The 18,465-nt window shown below is 41.9% G+C and overlaps 1 protein-coding gene across 2 annotated transcripts in view; it reads right to left on the bottom strand.

Moving 5' to 3' along the window:
- Positions 1-17,074, bottom strand: part of LOC133538853 (malate dehydrogenase, cytoplasmic-like) — a 40,246-nt gene extending 23,172 nt beyond the window's left edge. The window contains exon 1 of one of the 2 annotated variants that reach the window (XM_061880713.1): positions 16,941-17,074. In XM_061880713.1, the coding sequence (XP_061736697.1) occupies positions 16,941-16,994 (54 nt within the window). In that variant the 5' untranslated portion in view covers positions 16,995-17,074. Of the gene's footprint in view, positions 1-344; positions 499-16,940 lie in introns of those variants that run through there. The other variant, XM_061880714.1, reaches the window with a different exon arrangement.
- Positions 17,075-18,465: the final 1,391 nt, after the last annotated feature.

Here is an 18,465-nt window from a genome sequence, read left to right as displayed (position 1 = left end):
CCCCAATGAATGGCTGCACGGCATGGTCACGTGACACAAGGGCGGTGACGTAACGCATTCTTTATGCTGGAGATTTAATACAACAAAAGTTACTTCTGCTTGCCGATTTTGCACTCAATCTCGGCGAATTCATAGCCGGCACCTAATGCGTCAGGCCGGAATAAGGCAGCCAAATGTGGCTGAAAGACTGAATGAATGAAAAATGAACTTGTCATTGAATGGATCAAACAAAGATGGAGGCCGCCGGGACGGTTTCTTTAAGAGGAGAAGAAGCCGAGAAGAATGGCGGGTGGCCGCAGGTGTGTGTTGTGGCATGCAGCGAGGAGCTCAAATGTTCATCTTACCATCTTAGAAGAGGACGAGAAGGAGGCGAGGCAGGAGATGTTATGACTGAGAGCTCCGAGGACGACTACACGGAGGAGAGGTCACCTCTGTGAACACCGACAAGTCAGGCCGCGCCTCTCCGTGCTGACTTCCGGGACTTGTAGTCATTATGCGCGGGCGCCGCCTGTCCACCTCCGCGTAGGGAACGACATTTCCCGTCTTGCACCGCGCCGCACAGCCCGCGCCCACCGCACCAAACATGGAGATAAACTTGTGACTATTTTCATAGACGTGTTATAAGTAGACACAGCATTGACTGCTGCAACGCGAGAAATTGGGCCGCCATCTTGAAGTGGTGATGAGCAGACTAAACTGACAATTGACAGGTAGAAAACAAAGATGCCAAACTGACAGTTGACAGGTGGAAAACAAAGATGCTAAACTGACAGTTGACAGGTAGAAAACAAAGATGCTAAATTGACAGTTGACAGGTAGAAAACAAAGATACTAAACTGACAGTTGACAGGTAGAAAACAAAGATACTAAACTGACAGTTGACAGGTAGAAAACAAAGATGCTAAACTTGTTGTATGCTTGCATGTTCGAAATAAACTCAAACTCAAACTCAAACTGACAGTTGACAGGTAGAAAACAAAGATGCTAAACTGACAGTTGACAGGTAGAAAACAAAGATGCTTAACTGACAGTTGACAGGTAGAAAACAAAGATGCTAAACTGACAGTTGACAGGTAGAAAACAAAGATGCTAAACTGACAGTTGACCGGTAGAAAACAAAGATGCTAAACTGACAGTTGACAGGTAGAAAACAAAGATGCTAAACTGACAGTTGACAGGTAGAAAACAAAGATGCTAAACTGACAGTTGACAGGTAGAAAACAAAGATGCTAAACTGACAGTTGACAGGTAGAAAACAAAGATGCTAAACTGACAGTTGACAGGTAAAAAACAAAGATGCTAAACTGACAGTTGACGGGTAGAAAACAAAGATGCTAAACAGACAGTTGACAGGTAGAAAACAAAGATGCTAAACTGACAGTTGATAGGTAGAAAACAAAGATGCTAAACTGACAGTTGACAGGTAGAAAACAACGATGCTAAACTGACAGTTGACAGGTAGAAAACAAAGATGCTAAACTGACAGTTGACAGGTAGAAAACAAAGATGCTAAATTGACAGTTGACAGGTAGAAAACAAAGATACTAAACTGACAGTTGACAGGTAGAAAACAAAGATACTAAACTGACAGTTGACAGGTAGAAAACAAAGATGCTAAACTTGTTGTATGCTTGCATGTTCGAAATAAACTAAAACTCAAACTCAAACTGACAGTTGACAGGTAGAAAACAAAGATGCTAAACTGACAGTTGACAGGTAGAAAACAAAGATGCTTAACTGACAGTTGACAGGTAGAAAACAAAGATGCTAAACTGACAGTTGACAGGTAGAAAACAAAGATGCTAAACTGACAGTTGACAGGTAGAAAACAAAGATGCTAAACTGACAGTTGACAGGTAGAAAACAAAGATGCTAAACTGACAGTTGACAGGTAAAAAACAAAGATGCTAAACTGACAGTTGACGGGTAGAAAACAAAGATGCTAAACAGACAGTTGACGGGTAGAAAACAAAGATGCTAAACAGACAGTTGACAGGTAGAAAACAAAGATGCTAAACTGACAGTTGACAGGTAGAAAACAAAGATGCTAAACTGACAGTTGACAGGTAGAAAACAAAGATGCTAAACTGACAGTTGACAGGTAGAAAACAAAGATGCTAAACTGACAGTTGACACGTAGAAAACAAAGATGCTAAACTGACAGTTGACAGGTAGAAAACAAAGATGCTAAACTGACAGTTGACAGGTAAAAAACAAAGATGCTAAACTGACAGTTGACAGGTAGAAAACAAAGATGCTAAACTGACAGTTGACAGGTAGAAAACAAAGATGCTAAACTGACAGTTGACAGGTAGAAAACAAAGATGCTAAACTGACAGTTGACAGGTAGAAAACAAAGATGCTAAACTGACAGTTGACAGGTAGAAAACAAAGATGCTAAACTGACAGTTGACAGGTAAAAAACAAAGATGCTAAACTGACAGTTGACGGGTAGAAAACAAAGATGCTAAACAGACGGTTGACAGGTAGAAAACAAAGATGCCAAACTGACAGTTGACAGGTAGAAAACAAAGATGCTAAACTGACAGTTGACAGGTAGAAAACAAAGATGCTAAACTGACAGTTGACAGGTAGAAAACAAAGATGCTAAACTGACAGTTGACAGGTAGAAAACGAAGATGCTAAACGGACAGTTGACAGGTAGAAAACAAAGATGCTAAACTGACAGTTGACAGGTAGAAAACAAAGATGGTGTTCAGCGTTTTCCTGCTCAAATGAGCGGACTGTTGAAAATAGGAATCGGGGGATTACTTTTCACAAGTAAGATTTAACATTAACGTACTATTGATTGTAGCTGAGATAGGCGCCAGCGCCCCCCGCGACCCTAAAAGGGAATAAGCGGTAGAAAATGGATGGATGGATGGATGGTTGTATTTTGTGAAAAGAATATTAGCCAAGAGTTGAGGAGGAACAGTGGTTCTCAACCTTTTTTCAGTTTTGTACCCCCGTGAACATTTTTTTAATTCAAGAACCCCTAATCAGAGCAAAGCATTTTTGGTAAAAAAAAAAAAAAAGAGATAAAGAAGTAAAATAGAGCACTATGTCATCAGTTTCTGATTTATTAAATTGTTTAACAGTGCAAAATATTGCTCATTTGTAGTGGTCTTTCTTCAACTATTTAGAAAAAAATATATAAAAATAACTAGTGATTCAATTTTAAATAAAGATTTCTACACATAGAAGTAATCATCAACTTAAAGTGCCCTCTTTGGGGATTGTAATAGAGATCCATCTGGATTCATGAACTTCATTCTAAACATTTATTCACAAAAAAATAAATCTTTAACATCAATATTTATGGAACATGTCCACAAACAATCTAGCTGTCAACACTGAATATTGCATTGCTGCATTTCTTTTCACAGTTTATGAACTTACATTCATATTTTGTTGAAGTATTATTCAATAAATATATTTATAAAGGATTTTTGAATTGTTGCTATTTTCAGAATATTTTTGAAAAATCTCAAGTACCCTTTGGCATACCTTCAAGTACCCCCAGGGGTACGCATACCCCCATTTGAGAACCACTGTTCGAGAGTACTGAAATCCTAGCCGCTAGCAAACAAGAGTATGACCATAACAGAGTTGCTTGTGAATTAAAATAATTACATTTAAAAATGCCATACTTGAATAACATGAAGTTGAAATAAATGATGAAGATAAAGATTGTAAAAGCTATAAGGGGTAAGAGTTAGGACCACAATCCAGATTGTGTACGGGGGGGGGGGGGGGGGGGTAATATATGTTAGCTAACTAGACAATCAGATATTCAAATACTAACATTGTTGGGTAAGACAGAATTTGGTTTTATTCTGAATCCAGTGAAACAGATTGGTGGTTTTAGCTGATATAAAGACTTTCAGGTGTTTATATATGTTTATGTGGCAGACACTTTTATCCAAAGTGACATCCAAAATACATATAAAACAATGACTGTAAACATGATCATTTAAAGGCCTACTGAAATGAGATTTTCTTATTTAAACGGGGATAGCAGGTCCATTCTATGTGTCATACTTGATCATTTCGCGATATTGCCATATTTTTGCTGAAAGGATTTAGTAGAGAACATCCATGATAAAGTTTGCAACTTTTGGTCGCTAATAAAAAAAGCCTTGCCTGTACCGGAAGTAGCAGACGATGTGCGCGTGATGTCACGGGTTGTAGGGCTCCTCACATCTGAACATTGTTTACAATCATGGCCACCAGCAGCTAGAGCGAGTCGGACTGAGAAAGCGACAATTTCCCCATTAATTTGAGCGCGGATGAAAGATTCTTGGATGAGGAAATTTAGAGTGAAGGCCTAGAGAAAAAAAAGTTAAAAAAAAAGAGAAAAAAAGCGAGGGCAGTGAGAGCGATTCAGATCTTATTAGACACATTTACTAGGATAATTCTGGGAAATCCCTTATCCGCCTATTGTGTTGCTAGTGTTTTAGTGAGATTAAATAGTACCTTAAAGTCGGAGGGGTGTGGCCATGGGTGTTTTGACGCCAGTCTCTGAGAGAAGTCCCGCCAGCTGCAGGAGGACGCTGGCTCTGCTGATCTCTGGTAAGAGGCGACTAATTTCCACAATTTTCTCACCGAAAACTGCCGGTTGACATGTAGTCGGGATCCATGTTGGCTTGACCGCTCTGATCCATAGTAAAGCTTCACCTCCGGGAATTTTAAACAAGGAAACACCGTGTGTTTGTGTGGCTAAAGGCTAAAAGCTTCCCACCTCCATCTTTCTACTTTGACTTCTCCATTATTAATTGAACAAATTGCAAAAGATTCAGCAACACAGATGTCCAAAATACTGTGTAATTATGCGATGAAAAGAAACAACTTTTAGCCGCAAGTGGTGCTGGGCTAAAATGTCCCCTCCAACCAATAACGTCACAAATACGCGTCATCATACCGCGACGTTTTCAACAAGAAACTCAGCGGGAAATTTAAAATTGTAATTTAGTAAACTAAAGCGGCCGTATTGGCATGTGTTGCAATGTTAATATTTCATCATTGATATATAAACTATCAGACTACGTGGTCGGTAGTAGTGGCTTTCAGTAGGCCTTTAAGGGAAGAATGTAATATAAAATATTAATACAAAGTGTCAAGACAGAATAAACTCTCTGCTGTTGCAGCAACAGAGATACAGTCTATAAGATATATAGATATCTAATGTATTCATATATTGTTTATGTAGCATGTATATATAACATCATCATATTCTTTCTTCCACTTTAAAATAGCTGACCCTTCTCTAGGCTTTTATTCCCAGTTTTAATCTCTGACGTCTGGTCACTTATAGCATATATAATATGTTATTACTGTTAAGCAAACCATGAATAATAAAACATGTGTCCTTTATCATAGCTACATGTACGACAAAAAAGGTGGTGAAAATGAGTGGTATTGAGTGAGGTAAGATGAATGAAATGCGCTGACAGTTCATTGCTCCTGACAAATGAATTGCACTGATCACCACTCCAAGATGGCGGCCCCGCGTCTCGTCAGCACCAGTAGGCAGTGGCGCTCCATGCTGCTTACACTTAAAACATGTCTATGACTATTTTAGCGTTTGAAATGTTTTCATGCTAATGAAGTACATAATTCAAACAACACATTCGGATATAGACCATGTATTATTTCTATTTAATTAGCTTATTATTTCTATTTCCATTAAAAAAAAAAAAATATTCCTTTTTCATTGGCTTTCTGACTAAAACTATCTATGTGTCATCAATGATTAGGGCGGCATGACAGAAAATAATTGAGAAGCAATTGTTGTTCTTTCTTGAAGTAGATACATGTCCCGTTAGCGACGCCGTGTGGCAAGTACTGGTACTGCATGAGCCAGACCCTGCACATACATAGATCACACTACTAGCGCTATACAAGTACAATCCATTTACCATTTACTAAATCCACCTCAGGAACCACCAAGAACCTTAAAGCATCCTCACCTGGGAGAGGAGTCATGTTTTAGCGCAGAGGAAGGCATGTTTTGAAAGGGATGAAGAGCCTTGTCGCAGTTCTGTGAGTGTCCACAGTGCGGCGCTGCTGAGCAGCTTCAATCAGAGTATGTTAAAGGGGAACATTATCACCAGACTTATGTAAGCGTCAATATATCCCTTGATGGTGCAGAAAAAAGACCATATATTTTTTTAACCGATTTCCGAACTCTAAATGGGTGAATTTTGGCGAATTAAACGCCTTTCTGTTCATCACTCTTTTTGCGATGACGTCAGAACGTGACGTCTCCGAGGTAATACAGCCGCCATTTTCATTTTCAACACATTACAAACACCGGGTCTCCGCTCTGTTATTTTTCGTTTTTTCGACTATTTTTTGGAACTTTGGAGACATCATGCCTCGTCGGTGTGTTGTCGGAGGGTGTAACAACACTAACAGGGAGGGATTCAAGTTGCACCACTGGCCCAAAGATGCGAAAGTGTCTGCCGCCAGACCCCCATTGGATGTGCCAAAGTGTCTCCACATTTGACCTGCGATGACAGACATGGCACAGAGATGTATGGATAACCTGCAGATGCATTTGCAACGATAAAGTCAACGAAATCACAAAGGTGAGTTTTGTTGATGTTGACTTATGTGCTAATCAGATATATTTGGTTGCGGCGTGACTGCCAGCTAATCGATGCTAACATGCTACGCTAATCGACGCTAACATGCTATTTACCGGCGGTGCTAAAGCAGACATGGCACAGAGATGTATGGATAACCTGCAGATGCATTTGCAACTATATTACGTTTCCTTCCACCCACATTTAATGCGAAAAAAACACTTACCAATCGAAGGATTTGAGTTGCTCCAGTGTCACAAGATGCGAAAGTCCTGATCGTTTGGTGCGCACATTTTACCGGTGATGCTAATGCAGCTATTCGGCCATGCTATGGCTATGAATAGCGTCAGTAGCTATTCCCTCTATAGCTTCAGTTTCTTCTTCAATACTATCAGACTCCAACCATCTGTTTCAATACATGCGTAATCTGTTGAATCGCTTAAACCGCTGAAATCCGAGTCTGAATCCGAGCTAATGTCGCTATATCTTGCTGTGGTATTTGCCGTTGTTTGTTTACATTGGCAGCAGTGTGTGACTTCACAGGGAAATGGATAGTCGCATCGCAAATAGCGAAAATCAAGCACTTTATAGCATTTTTTAGGGATATTCGGGGACCGGTAAAATTTTGAAAAAAACTTCCAAAAATACAACAGGCCACTGGGAACTGATTTTTATTGTTTTTAACCTTTTTGAAATTGTGATAATGGTCCCCTTTAAGTAAAGTAAAGTAAAGTAGCAATGATAATCACACACACACTAGGTGTGGTGAAATTTGTCCTCTGCATTTGACCTATCCCCTTGATCACCCCCTGGGAGGGGAGGGGAAGAGTGAGCAGCAGCGGTGGCAGCGCTCGGGAATCATTTTTGGTGATTCAACCCCCGATTCCAAGCCTTGATGCTGAGTGCCAAGTAGATAGGTAATGGCTCCCATTTTTATAGTCTTGTGGAGGACTCGGCCGGGGTTTGAACTCACAACAGATCTAAGTCTTTATTACGGAAGCTTTATTTTTTTACACTCAATGAATGTGGCTGACTTTTTTGCATTTTGTGAACTGATCTTTTTTTTTTTTTACATAAAATATGATGACTATTGCTTTGAAAAAAATTCAGTTTTAAAATTCAGCCTATAAAAAAATCAGCATATACAAATTCAGTGTCGAAACATTTGCTGCTTAACAAACCAAGACTCAATCCCAGAAAATGAAGACCGAAGCAATCGATCCTGTCTCAGAAGCAGCCAATGAGGTGTCAAGTTTGAGGTCATGTGACACAGATCTTGCCAAACAGCATAAAAAGGCACTTTTCTGTGTTACCTGGGCAAAATACAACATCAGTAACATGTCAATGCGGCCCGCTGGATGTTTTCAATGATTTCAATGGTTCCAATCTGCACTTTTGTCTGACTGAGGTTTCTCGTGTCCTGACATGCAGCTAAACTGACTGTGATACACAATGTGACCAGCAGGTAGTGATGTTCAGGTAAAGATAACGAAAAAGACAAGGCTGTATGAATACAGTCTGGTCAAAACTGTACGTACACTTGTAAAGAACATGATGTCATGACTGTCTTGAGTTTCCAATCATTTCTACAACTCTTATTTGTTTGTGATGTAGTGATTGGAGCACATACTTGTTGCTCACAAAAAAACATTCATGAAGTTTGCTTCTTTTGTGAATGTCTAATGAAAATGTGAGCAAATCTCCAAATCTATGTTTGGAGGAGAAAAGGCGAGGCCTTAAATCCCAGGAACACAATTCCTATTGTCAAACATGGTGGTGGTAGTATTATGGTCTGGGCCTGTTTTGCTGCCAATGGAACTGCTGCTTTACAGAGAGTTAATGGGACAATGAAAAAACTCCAAATTGTTCAGGACAAGCTAAAATCATCAGCCCGGAGGTTGGGTCTTGGGCGCAGTTGGGTGTTCCAACAGGACAATGACCCCAAACACACCTCAAAAGTGGTAAAGGAATGGCTAAATCAGGCTAGAATGAAGGTTTTAGAATGGCCTTTCCAAAGTCCTGACTTAAAGGTGTGGACAATGCTGAAGAAACAAGTCCATGTCAGAAAAGCAACACATTTAGTTGAACTGCACCAATTTTGTGGTGAAAAACGTAAGCAGAAACTCGTGGATGGCTACTAAAAGTGCCTTATTGCAGCGAAACATGACAAGGGACATGTAAGCAAATATTAACATTGCTGTACGTATACTTTTGACCCAGCAAACAAATCTTGGTCGTTAATAGATGAACCAAACACTTCGGTCACCATAAGAACAGTTTTTTTTTTATACAATAAGTGGATGTTTTTTTATTGTTTGTGTTTATGTTTTATGCTCTTGTTGGATTATAAAATGCGTCCATCAAGGAGGAGCAGCGATCATATTCTCTCAATATTCAGTGTTTTATTGTTCATAGTTAATATTCTATATTTTAATGTACATTCTGAGTGTCATATAATTCATGAAAATAAACAAAATTGATTATGTTTTTGTTTATTTTTTTACTGACTAAGACACTCAGAATTTACATGGAAATATACAAACCCTGTTTCCATATGAGTTGGGAAATTGTGTTAGATGTAAATATAAACAGAATACAATGATTTGCAAATCCTTTTCAACCCATATTCAGTTGAATATGCTACAAAGACAACATATTTGATGTTCAAACTCATAAACTTTATTTTTTTTTGCAAATAATAATTAACTTAGAATTTCATGGCTGCAACACGTGCCAAAGTAGTTGGGAAAGGGCATGTTCACCACTGTGTTGCATCACCTTTTCTTTTAACAACACTCGATACACATTTGGGAACTGAGGAAACTAGTTGTTGAAGCTTTGAAAGTGGAATTCTTTCCCATTCTTGTTTTATGTAGAGCTTCAGTCGTTCAACAGTCCGGGGTCTCCGCTGTCGTATTTTACACTTCATAATGCGCCACACAATTTCGATGGGAGACAGGTCTGGACTGCAGGTGTGCCAGGAAAGTACCCGCACTCTTTTACTATGAAGCCACGCTGTTTTAACACGTGGCTTGGCATTGTCTTGCTGAAATAAGCAGGGGTGTCCATGATAACGTTGCTTGGATGACAACATTTGTTGTTCCAAAACCTGTATGGACCATTCACCATTAATGGTGCCTTCACAGATGTGTAAGTTACCCATGCCTTGGGCACTAATGCACCCCCATACCATCACACATGCTGGCTTTTCAACTTCGCGCCTATAACAATCCGGATGGTTATTTTCCTCTTTGTTCTGGAGGACACCACGTCCTCTGTTTCCAAATATAATTTGAAATGTGGACTCGTCAGACCACAGAACACCTTTCCACTTTGCATCAGTCCATCTTAGGTGAGCTCAGGCCCAGCCAAGCCGGCGGCGTTTCAGGGTGTTGTTGATAAATGGGTTTGGCTTTGCATAGTAGAGTTTTAACTTGCACTTACAGATGTAGCGACCAACTGTAGTTACTGACAGTGGTTTTATGAAGTGTTCCTGAGCCCATGTGGTGATATCCTTTACACACCGATGTCGGTTTTTGATGCATTACTGCCTGAGGGATCAACGGTCTGTAATATCATCGCTTACGTGCAGTGATTTCTCCAGATTCTCTGAACCTTTTGAGGATTTTACGGACCGTAGATGGTAAAATCCCTAAATTCCTTGCAATAGCTCGTTGAGAAATGTTGTTCTAAAACTGTTCGACAATTTGCTTACAAAGTGGTGACCCTCGCCACATCCTTGTTTGTGAAAGACTGAGCATTTTTTGGGAAGCTGCTTTTATACCCAATCATGGCACCCACCTGTTCCCAATTAGCCTGCACACTTGTGGGATGTTCCAAATAAGTGTTTGATGAGCGTTCCTCAACTTTATCAGTATTTATTGCCACCTTTACTAACTTCTTTGTTACATGTTGCTGGCATCAAATTCTAAAGTTAATGATTATTTGCAAAAAAAAATGTTTATCAGTTTGAACATCAAATATGTTGTCTTTGTAGCATATTCAACTGAATATGAGTTGAAAATGATTTGCAAAGCATTGTATTCTGTTTATATTTACATCGAACACAATTTCCCAACTCATTTGGAAACGGGCTTTGTACAATGTGGGATTTACAATTTTAAGTATGAACAATAAAACACTGAATATCGAGAGAATATGAACGAAACTTGACACCTCACCGGCTGTTTCTGAGACAGAATCCATTGTTTCGGTCTTCATTTACTGGGTTTGAGTCTTGCTTTTTGAAGCAGCAAATTTTTCATCACAAAATTTTTTTACACTGAATTTTTATACACTGAATCTTTATACATTGAATTTCTTTACATTGGTCTTTTTTTACACTGAATTTTTTCGACACTGTTAATTTACACGGAATGTTTATACATTAAATTTTTGTACACTGTCTTTTTAAAACTTAATTTTTATACACGTTTTTTTTACACTGAATTTTTATACAGCAAATTTTTATACATGTTTGTTTTACACTGAATTTTTATACGGCAAATGTTTTATACACGTTTGTTTTACACTGAATTTATATACATGAAATTGTTATACACTTTTTTTTACACTCAATTTTTTTACGCAAAATTTTTTTACACTGTTTTTTGTTTATACTGAATTTTTATACATTGAACTTTCTATACACCGTTTTTTTTACACTGAATTATTACATACTGAACTTTCTATACACTTTTTTTAATACTGAATTTTTATACACTAAAGATTCTATAGACAGTTTTTTTTTACACTAAATGTTTATACATTACATATTTTACACTGATTTTGTATCCATCCATCCATCCATTATCTTCCGCTTATCCGAGGTCGGGTCGCGGGGGCAGCAGCCTAAGCAGGGAAGCCCAGACTTCCCTATCTCCAGCCACTTCGTCTAGCTCTTCCCGGGGGATCCCGAGGCGTTCCCAGGCCAGCCGGGAGACATAGTCTTCCCAATGTGTCCTGGGTCTTCCCCGTGGCCTCCTACTAGCTGGACGTGCCCTAAACACATCCCTAGGGAGGCGTTCGGGTGGCATCCTGACCAGATGCCCGAACCACCTCATCTGGCTCCTCTCGATGTGGAGGAGCAGCAGCTTTACTTTGAGTTCCTCCCGGATGGCAGAGCTTCTCACCCTATCTCTAAGGGAGAGCCCCGCCACACGGCGGAGGAAACTCATTTCGGCCGCTTGTACCCGTGATCTTATCCTTTCGGTCATGACCCAAAGCTCATGACCATAGGTGAGGATGGGAACGTAGATCGACCGGTAAATTGAGAGCTTTGCCTTCCAGCTCAGCTCCTTCTTCACCACAACGGATCGGTACAACGTCCGCATTACTGAAGACGCCGCACCGATCCGCCTGTCGATCTCACGATCCATCTTCCCCCACTCGTGAACAAGACTCCTAGGTACTTGAACTCCTCCACTTGGGGCAGGGTCTCCTCCCCAACCCGGAGATGGCACTCCACCCTTTTCCGGGCGAGAACCATGGACTCGGACTTGGAGGTGCTGATTCTCATTCCGGTCGCTTCACACTCGGCTGCGAACCGATCCAGTGAGAGCTGAAGATCCCGGTCAGATGAAGCCATCAGGACCACATCATCTGCAAAAAGCAGAGACCTAATCCCGTGGCCACCAAACCGGATCCCCTCGACGCCTTGGCTGCGCCTAGAAATTCTGTCCATAAAAGTTATGAACAGAATCGGTGACAAAGGACAGCCTTGGCGGAGTCCAACCCTCACTGGAAACGTGTCCGACTTACTGCCAGCAATGCGGACCAAGCTCTGACACTGATCATACAGGGAGCGGACTGCCACAATAAGAAAGTCCGGTACCCCATACTCTCTGAGCACTCCCCACAGGACTTCCCGAGGGACACGGTCGAATGCCTTCTCCAAGTCCACAAAGCACATGTAGACTGGTTGGGCAAACTCCCATGCACCCTCAAAAACCCTGCCGAGAGTATAGAGCTGGTCCACAGTTCCACGACCAGGACGAAAACCACACTGTTCCTCCTGAATCCGAGGTTCGACTATCCGGCGAAGCCTCCTCTCCAGTACACCTGAATAAACCTTACCGGGAAGGCTGAGGAGTGTGATCCCACGATAGTTGGAACACACCCTCCGGTCCCCCTTCTTAAAGAGAGAGACCACCACCCCGGTCTGCCAATCCAGAGGTACCACCCCCGATGTCCACGCGATGCTTGTCAACCAAGACAGCCCCACAGCATCCAGAGCCTTAAGGAACTCCGGGCGGATCTCATCCACCCCCGGAGCCTTGCCGCCGAGGAGCTTTTTAACTACCTCAGCGACCTCAGCCCCAGAAATAGGGGAGTCCACTACAGATTCCCCAGGCACCGCTTCCTCAAAGGAAGGCATGTGGGTGGGATTGAGGAGGTCTTCGAAGTATTCCCTCCACCGATCCACAACATCCGCAGTCGAAGTCAGCAGAACACCATCCGCACCATACACGGTGTTGATAGTGCACGGCTTCCCCTTTCTGAGGCGGCGTATGGTGGTCCAGAATCGCTTCGAAGTCGTCCGGAAGTCGCTTTCCATGGCTTCCCCGAACTCTTCCCATGTCCGAGTTTTAGCCTCCGCGACCGCTAAAGCTGCACACCGCTTGGCCCGTCGGTACCCGTCCACTGCCTCCGGAGTCCTATGAGCCAAAAGAACCCGATAGGACTCCTTCTTCAGCTTGACGGCATCCCTCACTGCTGGTGTCCACCAACGGGTTCTGGGATTACCGCCACGGCAGGCCGCAACCTTGCGGCCACAGCTCCAATCAGCCGCCTCGACAATAGAGGTTCGGAACATGGTCCACTCGGACTCAATGTCCCGCACCTCCCTCGTGACATGTTCAAAGTTCTCCCGGAGGTGTGAATTGAAACTCTCTCTGACAGGAGACTCTGCCAGACGTTCCCAGCAGACCCTCACAATGCGCTTGGGCCTGCCAGGTCTGTCCGGCATCCTCCCCCACCATCGCAGCCAACTCACCACCGCCCCTCTCTTCACCCGGGTGTCCAAAACATAAGGCCGCAAATCCGATGACACAACTACAAAGTCGATCATGGAACTGCGGCCTAGGGTGTCCTGGTGCCAAGTGCACATATGGACACCCTTATGTTTGAACATGGTGTTCGTTATGGACAATCCGTGACGAGCACAAAAGTCCAACAACAAAACACCACTCGGGTTTAGATCCGGGCGACCATTCTTCCCAATCACGCCTCTCCAGGTTTCACTGTCGTTGCCAACATGAGCGTTGAAATCCCCCAGTAGGACAAGGGAATCGCCCGGGGGAGCACTTTCCAGTACTCCCTCGAGCGTTCCCAAAAAGGGTGGGTATTCTGAACTGCTGTTTGGTGCGTAAGCACAAACAACAGTCAGGACCCGTCCCCCCACCCGAAGGCGAAGGGAAGCTACCCTCTCGTCCACTGGGTTGAACTCAAACGTGCAGGCTTTGAGCCGGGGGGCAACGAGAATTGCCACCCCAGCCCGTCGCCTCTCACTGCCGGCAACGCCAGAGTGGAAGAGGGTCCAGTCCCTCTCGAGAGAACTGGTTCCAGAGCCCTTGCTGTGCGTCGAGGTGAGTCCGACTATATCCAGCCGGAACTTCTCTACCTCGCGGACTAGCTCAGGCTCTTTCCCCCCCAGTGAGGTGACGTTCCACGTCCCAAGAGCTAGCTTCTGTAGCCGAGGATCGGACCGCCAAGTGCCCTGCCTTCGGCTGCCGCCCAGCTCACATTGCACCCGACCTCTATGGCCCCTCCTATGAGTGGTGAGCCCATTGGAGGGATGACCCACGTTGCCTCTTCGGGCTGTGCCCGGCCGGGCCCCATGGGGACAGGCCCGGCCACCAGGCGCTCGCCATCGTGCCCCAACTCCGGGCCTGGCTCCAGAGCGGGGCCCCGGTGACCCGCGTCCGGGCGAGGGAAATCTGAGTTCATTTTGTTGTAATTCCATAGAAGTCTTTGAGCTGCTCTTTGTCTGATCACTCACCTAGGACCTGTTTGTCTTGGGAGACCCTACCAGGGGGCATGAAAGCCCCCAGACAACATAGCTCCTAGGATCATGGGGACACGCAAACTCCTCTACCACGGTAAGGTAGCAGCTCAGAGAGGAGGTGAATTTGTATACATTACATATTTTTACACAGTTTTTTTACACAGAATTTTTTACACGTTTGTTTTACAAAGAATTTTCATACATTAAATTGATATACACTGTTTTTTTACACAGATTTTTTTTACGCTGAATTTTTATACACTGTTTTTTGTTTATACTGAGTTTTTATACATTGAACTTTCAATACACTTTTTTTACACTGAATTTTTATACATTAAATTTTTTTTACACAGTTATTTTACACCCAATTTTTATACACTGAACTTTTTATACACTTTTGTTTATACTGATTTTTTTATACACTGAAGTTTCTATACAGTTTTTTACACTACATGTTTCTACATTACATTTTTTTACAATGAATTTGTATACATTAATTTTTTTTACACTGTATTTTTATACATTACATTTTCTATACACTGTTTTTTAATACTAAATGTTTATACATTATTTTTTTTTACGCTAAATTTGTATACATACTTTTTTTTACAATGTTTTTTTTACACTGGTTTTTTATACATTACATTTTCTATACACTGAAAGTTGGAACTAAATCTGATTATTGATCGAATATTGATCCTAATCGCATAAAAAACAACCAAGGTCTCCTGGGGGCGGGAGGCTTCACTTGAAGGTCAAAGGTCAGTGGAGGACAAGTTGTCCGTCTGTGTGTCAGCTCGTGAACCCCCTCTGTGCTGAGGTCAAAGGTCAGGCATGGCCAAATGATCACTTTCCAATATGATCAATAAAATAAAACCACCAGCAAAGCACGGCTCCAAAAAATTTTATTTCAATCAAATGGAAATTGTGACGACATTTCATGTTAGTTTTTTGAATGGAAACATCAAATAATGAGTACTAAGATATGTAACATTAATTACTGCAAATGTAATTATATTATTATTATTATGTATTTTTACGTTGTATTTTTTATATTTGTATGTGAAACATAATAATTCTGTATTCAATATTATTCCATTTATAAACATACAAATATTGGTGTTATCATATTTAGTTAATTATCCATAGGCAAACAAAGTTTGCGTTTGGTATTTAATGTTAATTGTTCACATGTATTATTATATTTATTGTTTATCATTCATATGTATACATAATTATATTACAATTATTGTCATGGTATCAATTATGTAAACATAATGTTAATTATTTATACGTAAACATACAAATATTTGTATTATTGTACCTAATGTTAACTTCATGTTTACATGTAAATTATATTAATAACAGTAATTAATGATAAATGGGTTGTACTTGTATCGCGCTTTTCTACCTTCAAGGTACTCAAAGCACTTTGACACTACTTCCACATTCACCCATTCACACACTGATGGAGGGAGCTGCCATGCAAGGCGCTAACCAGCACCCATCAGGAGCAATGGTGAAGTGTCTTGCTCAAGGACACAACGGACGTGACGAGGTTGGTACTAGGTGGGGATTGAACCAGGGACCCTCGGGTTGCACACGGCCACTCTACCACTGCGACACGCCGTCCCTGTGATTAACATTCAGTATAATTATGGGTGGTATTAATATTTTTTTTATCTGTTTTTATCAACGATAAGTGAACAAAGGTATTACTATGGTATTTAATTTTAACTATTCATATCTACACATTAACTTTTTTTGTAATATTTAAATATTTCATTTTAATTGCTATATGTAAAACTAAAGTTTTTATTATAATTATGGTGTCATGTTGACTATGTCGTCTTAAAAAGGAGCTGACCATGGTTCTGATGAGCAGCAGAAATGACAGGAAGCGGTGTGAGTCGAACTTCACAATAAAAGCACGGACAGGAGGTGTCAGCCAAATGTACTTCAAAATAAACTTTGCGTGCCTAACACAGCCTAATTCAAGTCACAATTTTGAAAAATACATCTCAAGTGTACACGAGTATTCATTTTACTACTCAGCTTATTGTACACATGCTAAAACAAGTCTATACCGTCAGTCGTATCCTTAACCGGATGCTGGTCATTTATTTTGAAGGGCATTGACCGGAAGTGTAGTTGTTCCCATGAAAAAAGGCGAAGTTCGCCTGAAGGACGAGTATGAAACCTTATTACACCACGTGACAGGAAGTCGGCAGTGAATGTGGAATATTGACGAGCAGGTTGCGTCCAAGTGGAGGCGAGCAGTCACTCGACCGCCACAAGAATGATGTTAATAAAAGAATTATTAATAATAAAGATGGTGGTAGTCTGACCTGCGAGGAGAAGGTCCTGGCCAGCAGGTACATGGACGTCAGCAGCGTCAACATACTTCGCGTCTTCGTCCAACGCGCACGCCAGGGGACACCGCACAGCCGCGCATGCGCAAAACAGGGTCCCGCCGCACCGATGCCGTGGAGTGCGCGCGCACGAGCAGACGCGCGCGCCACTGCAGTCTAGTCTCTTAATGAGATTTCACACGCAAATAGAAAGTGCTAATCTGCAGCACCTGCGTTCCTTCAGGTCCGCAACCGCCAGAACCAGAACCAGACTCCCAAGTCAGGTCCTGATCCATCATAGTGGACTACTTTTCAAGGTTTTACATCACAAAAACTAAGTCAGGATTCTGATCCACTTTTAGACCACTTTTATGTACACTATCATATATAAGTATTTTATATTTATGTACACTATCATATACAAGTATTTGATATTTATGTACACTATATTACAAACTCCGTTTCCATATGAGTTGGGAAATTGTGTTGGATGTAAAAATAAACGGAATACAATGATTTGCAAATCCTTTTCAACCAATATTCAGTTGAATGCACGACAAAGACAATATATTTGATGATCAAACTAATAAACTTTATATTTTTTTTCAAATAATAATTAACTTAGAATTTCATGGCTGCAACACGTGCCAAAGTAGTTGGGAAAGGGCATGTTCACCACTGTTACATCATCTTTTCTTTTAACCATCCATCCATCCATCCATTTTCTACCGCTTATTCCCTTTGGGCTCGCGGGGGGCGCTGGTGCCTATCTCAGCTACAATGGGGCGGAAGGCGGGGTAGACCCTGGACAAGTCACCACCAAATCGCACGGCCAACACAGATAGACAGACAACATTCACATTCACACACTAGGGACCATTTAGTGTTGCCAATCAACCGATCCCCAGGTGCATGTCTTTGGAGGTGGGAGGGGCCTATCCCCAGGTGCATGTCTTTGGAGGTGGGGGGGGCCTATCCCCAGGTGCATGTCTTTGGAGGTGGGAGGGGCCTATCCCCAGGTGCATGTCTTTGGAAGTGGGAGGAAGCCGGAGTACCCGTAGGGAACCCACGCATTCACGAGGACAACATACAAACTCCACACAGAAAGATCCCGAGCCTGGGATTGAACCCAGGACTACTTAGGACCTTCGTACTGTGAGGCAGACGCACTATCCCCTCTGCCACCGTGAATCCCTTTTTCTTTTAACAACACTCAATAAACGTTTAGGAACTGAGGAAACTAATTGTTGAAGCTTTGAAGTGGAATTCTTTACCATTTTTGTTTGATGTACAGCTTAAGTCGTTTCAACAATCCGGGGTCTTGTTGTCGTATTTTATGCTTCATAGTGCGCCACACATTTTCGATGAGAGAAAGGTCTGGACTGCAGGCAGGCCAGGAAAGTACCTGCACTCTTTTTTTACAAAGCCACGCTGTTGTAACACTAGTCTTGCTGAAATAAGAAGGGGCGTCCATGATAACGTTGCTTGGATGACAACATATGTTGTTCCAAAACTTGTATGT

This window comes from Nerophis ophidion, linkage group LG20 (genome assembly GCF_033978795.1).
Source record: "Nerophis ophidion isolate RoL-2023_Sa linkage group LG20, RoL_Noph_v1.0, whole genome shotgun sequence".
Classification (NCBI taxonomy): domain Eukaryota; kingdom Metazoa; phylum Chordata; class Actinopteri; order Syngnathiformes; family Syngnathidae; genus Nerophis; species Nerophis ophidion.
This window is presented reverse-complemented; position numbering and strand designations above follow the sequence as displayed.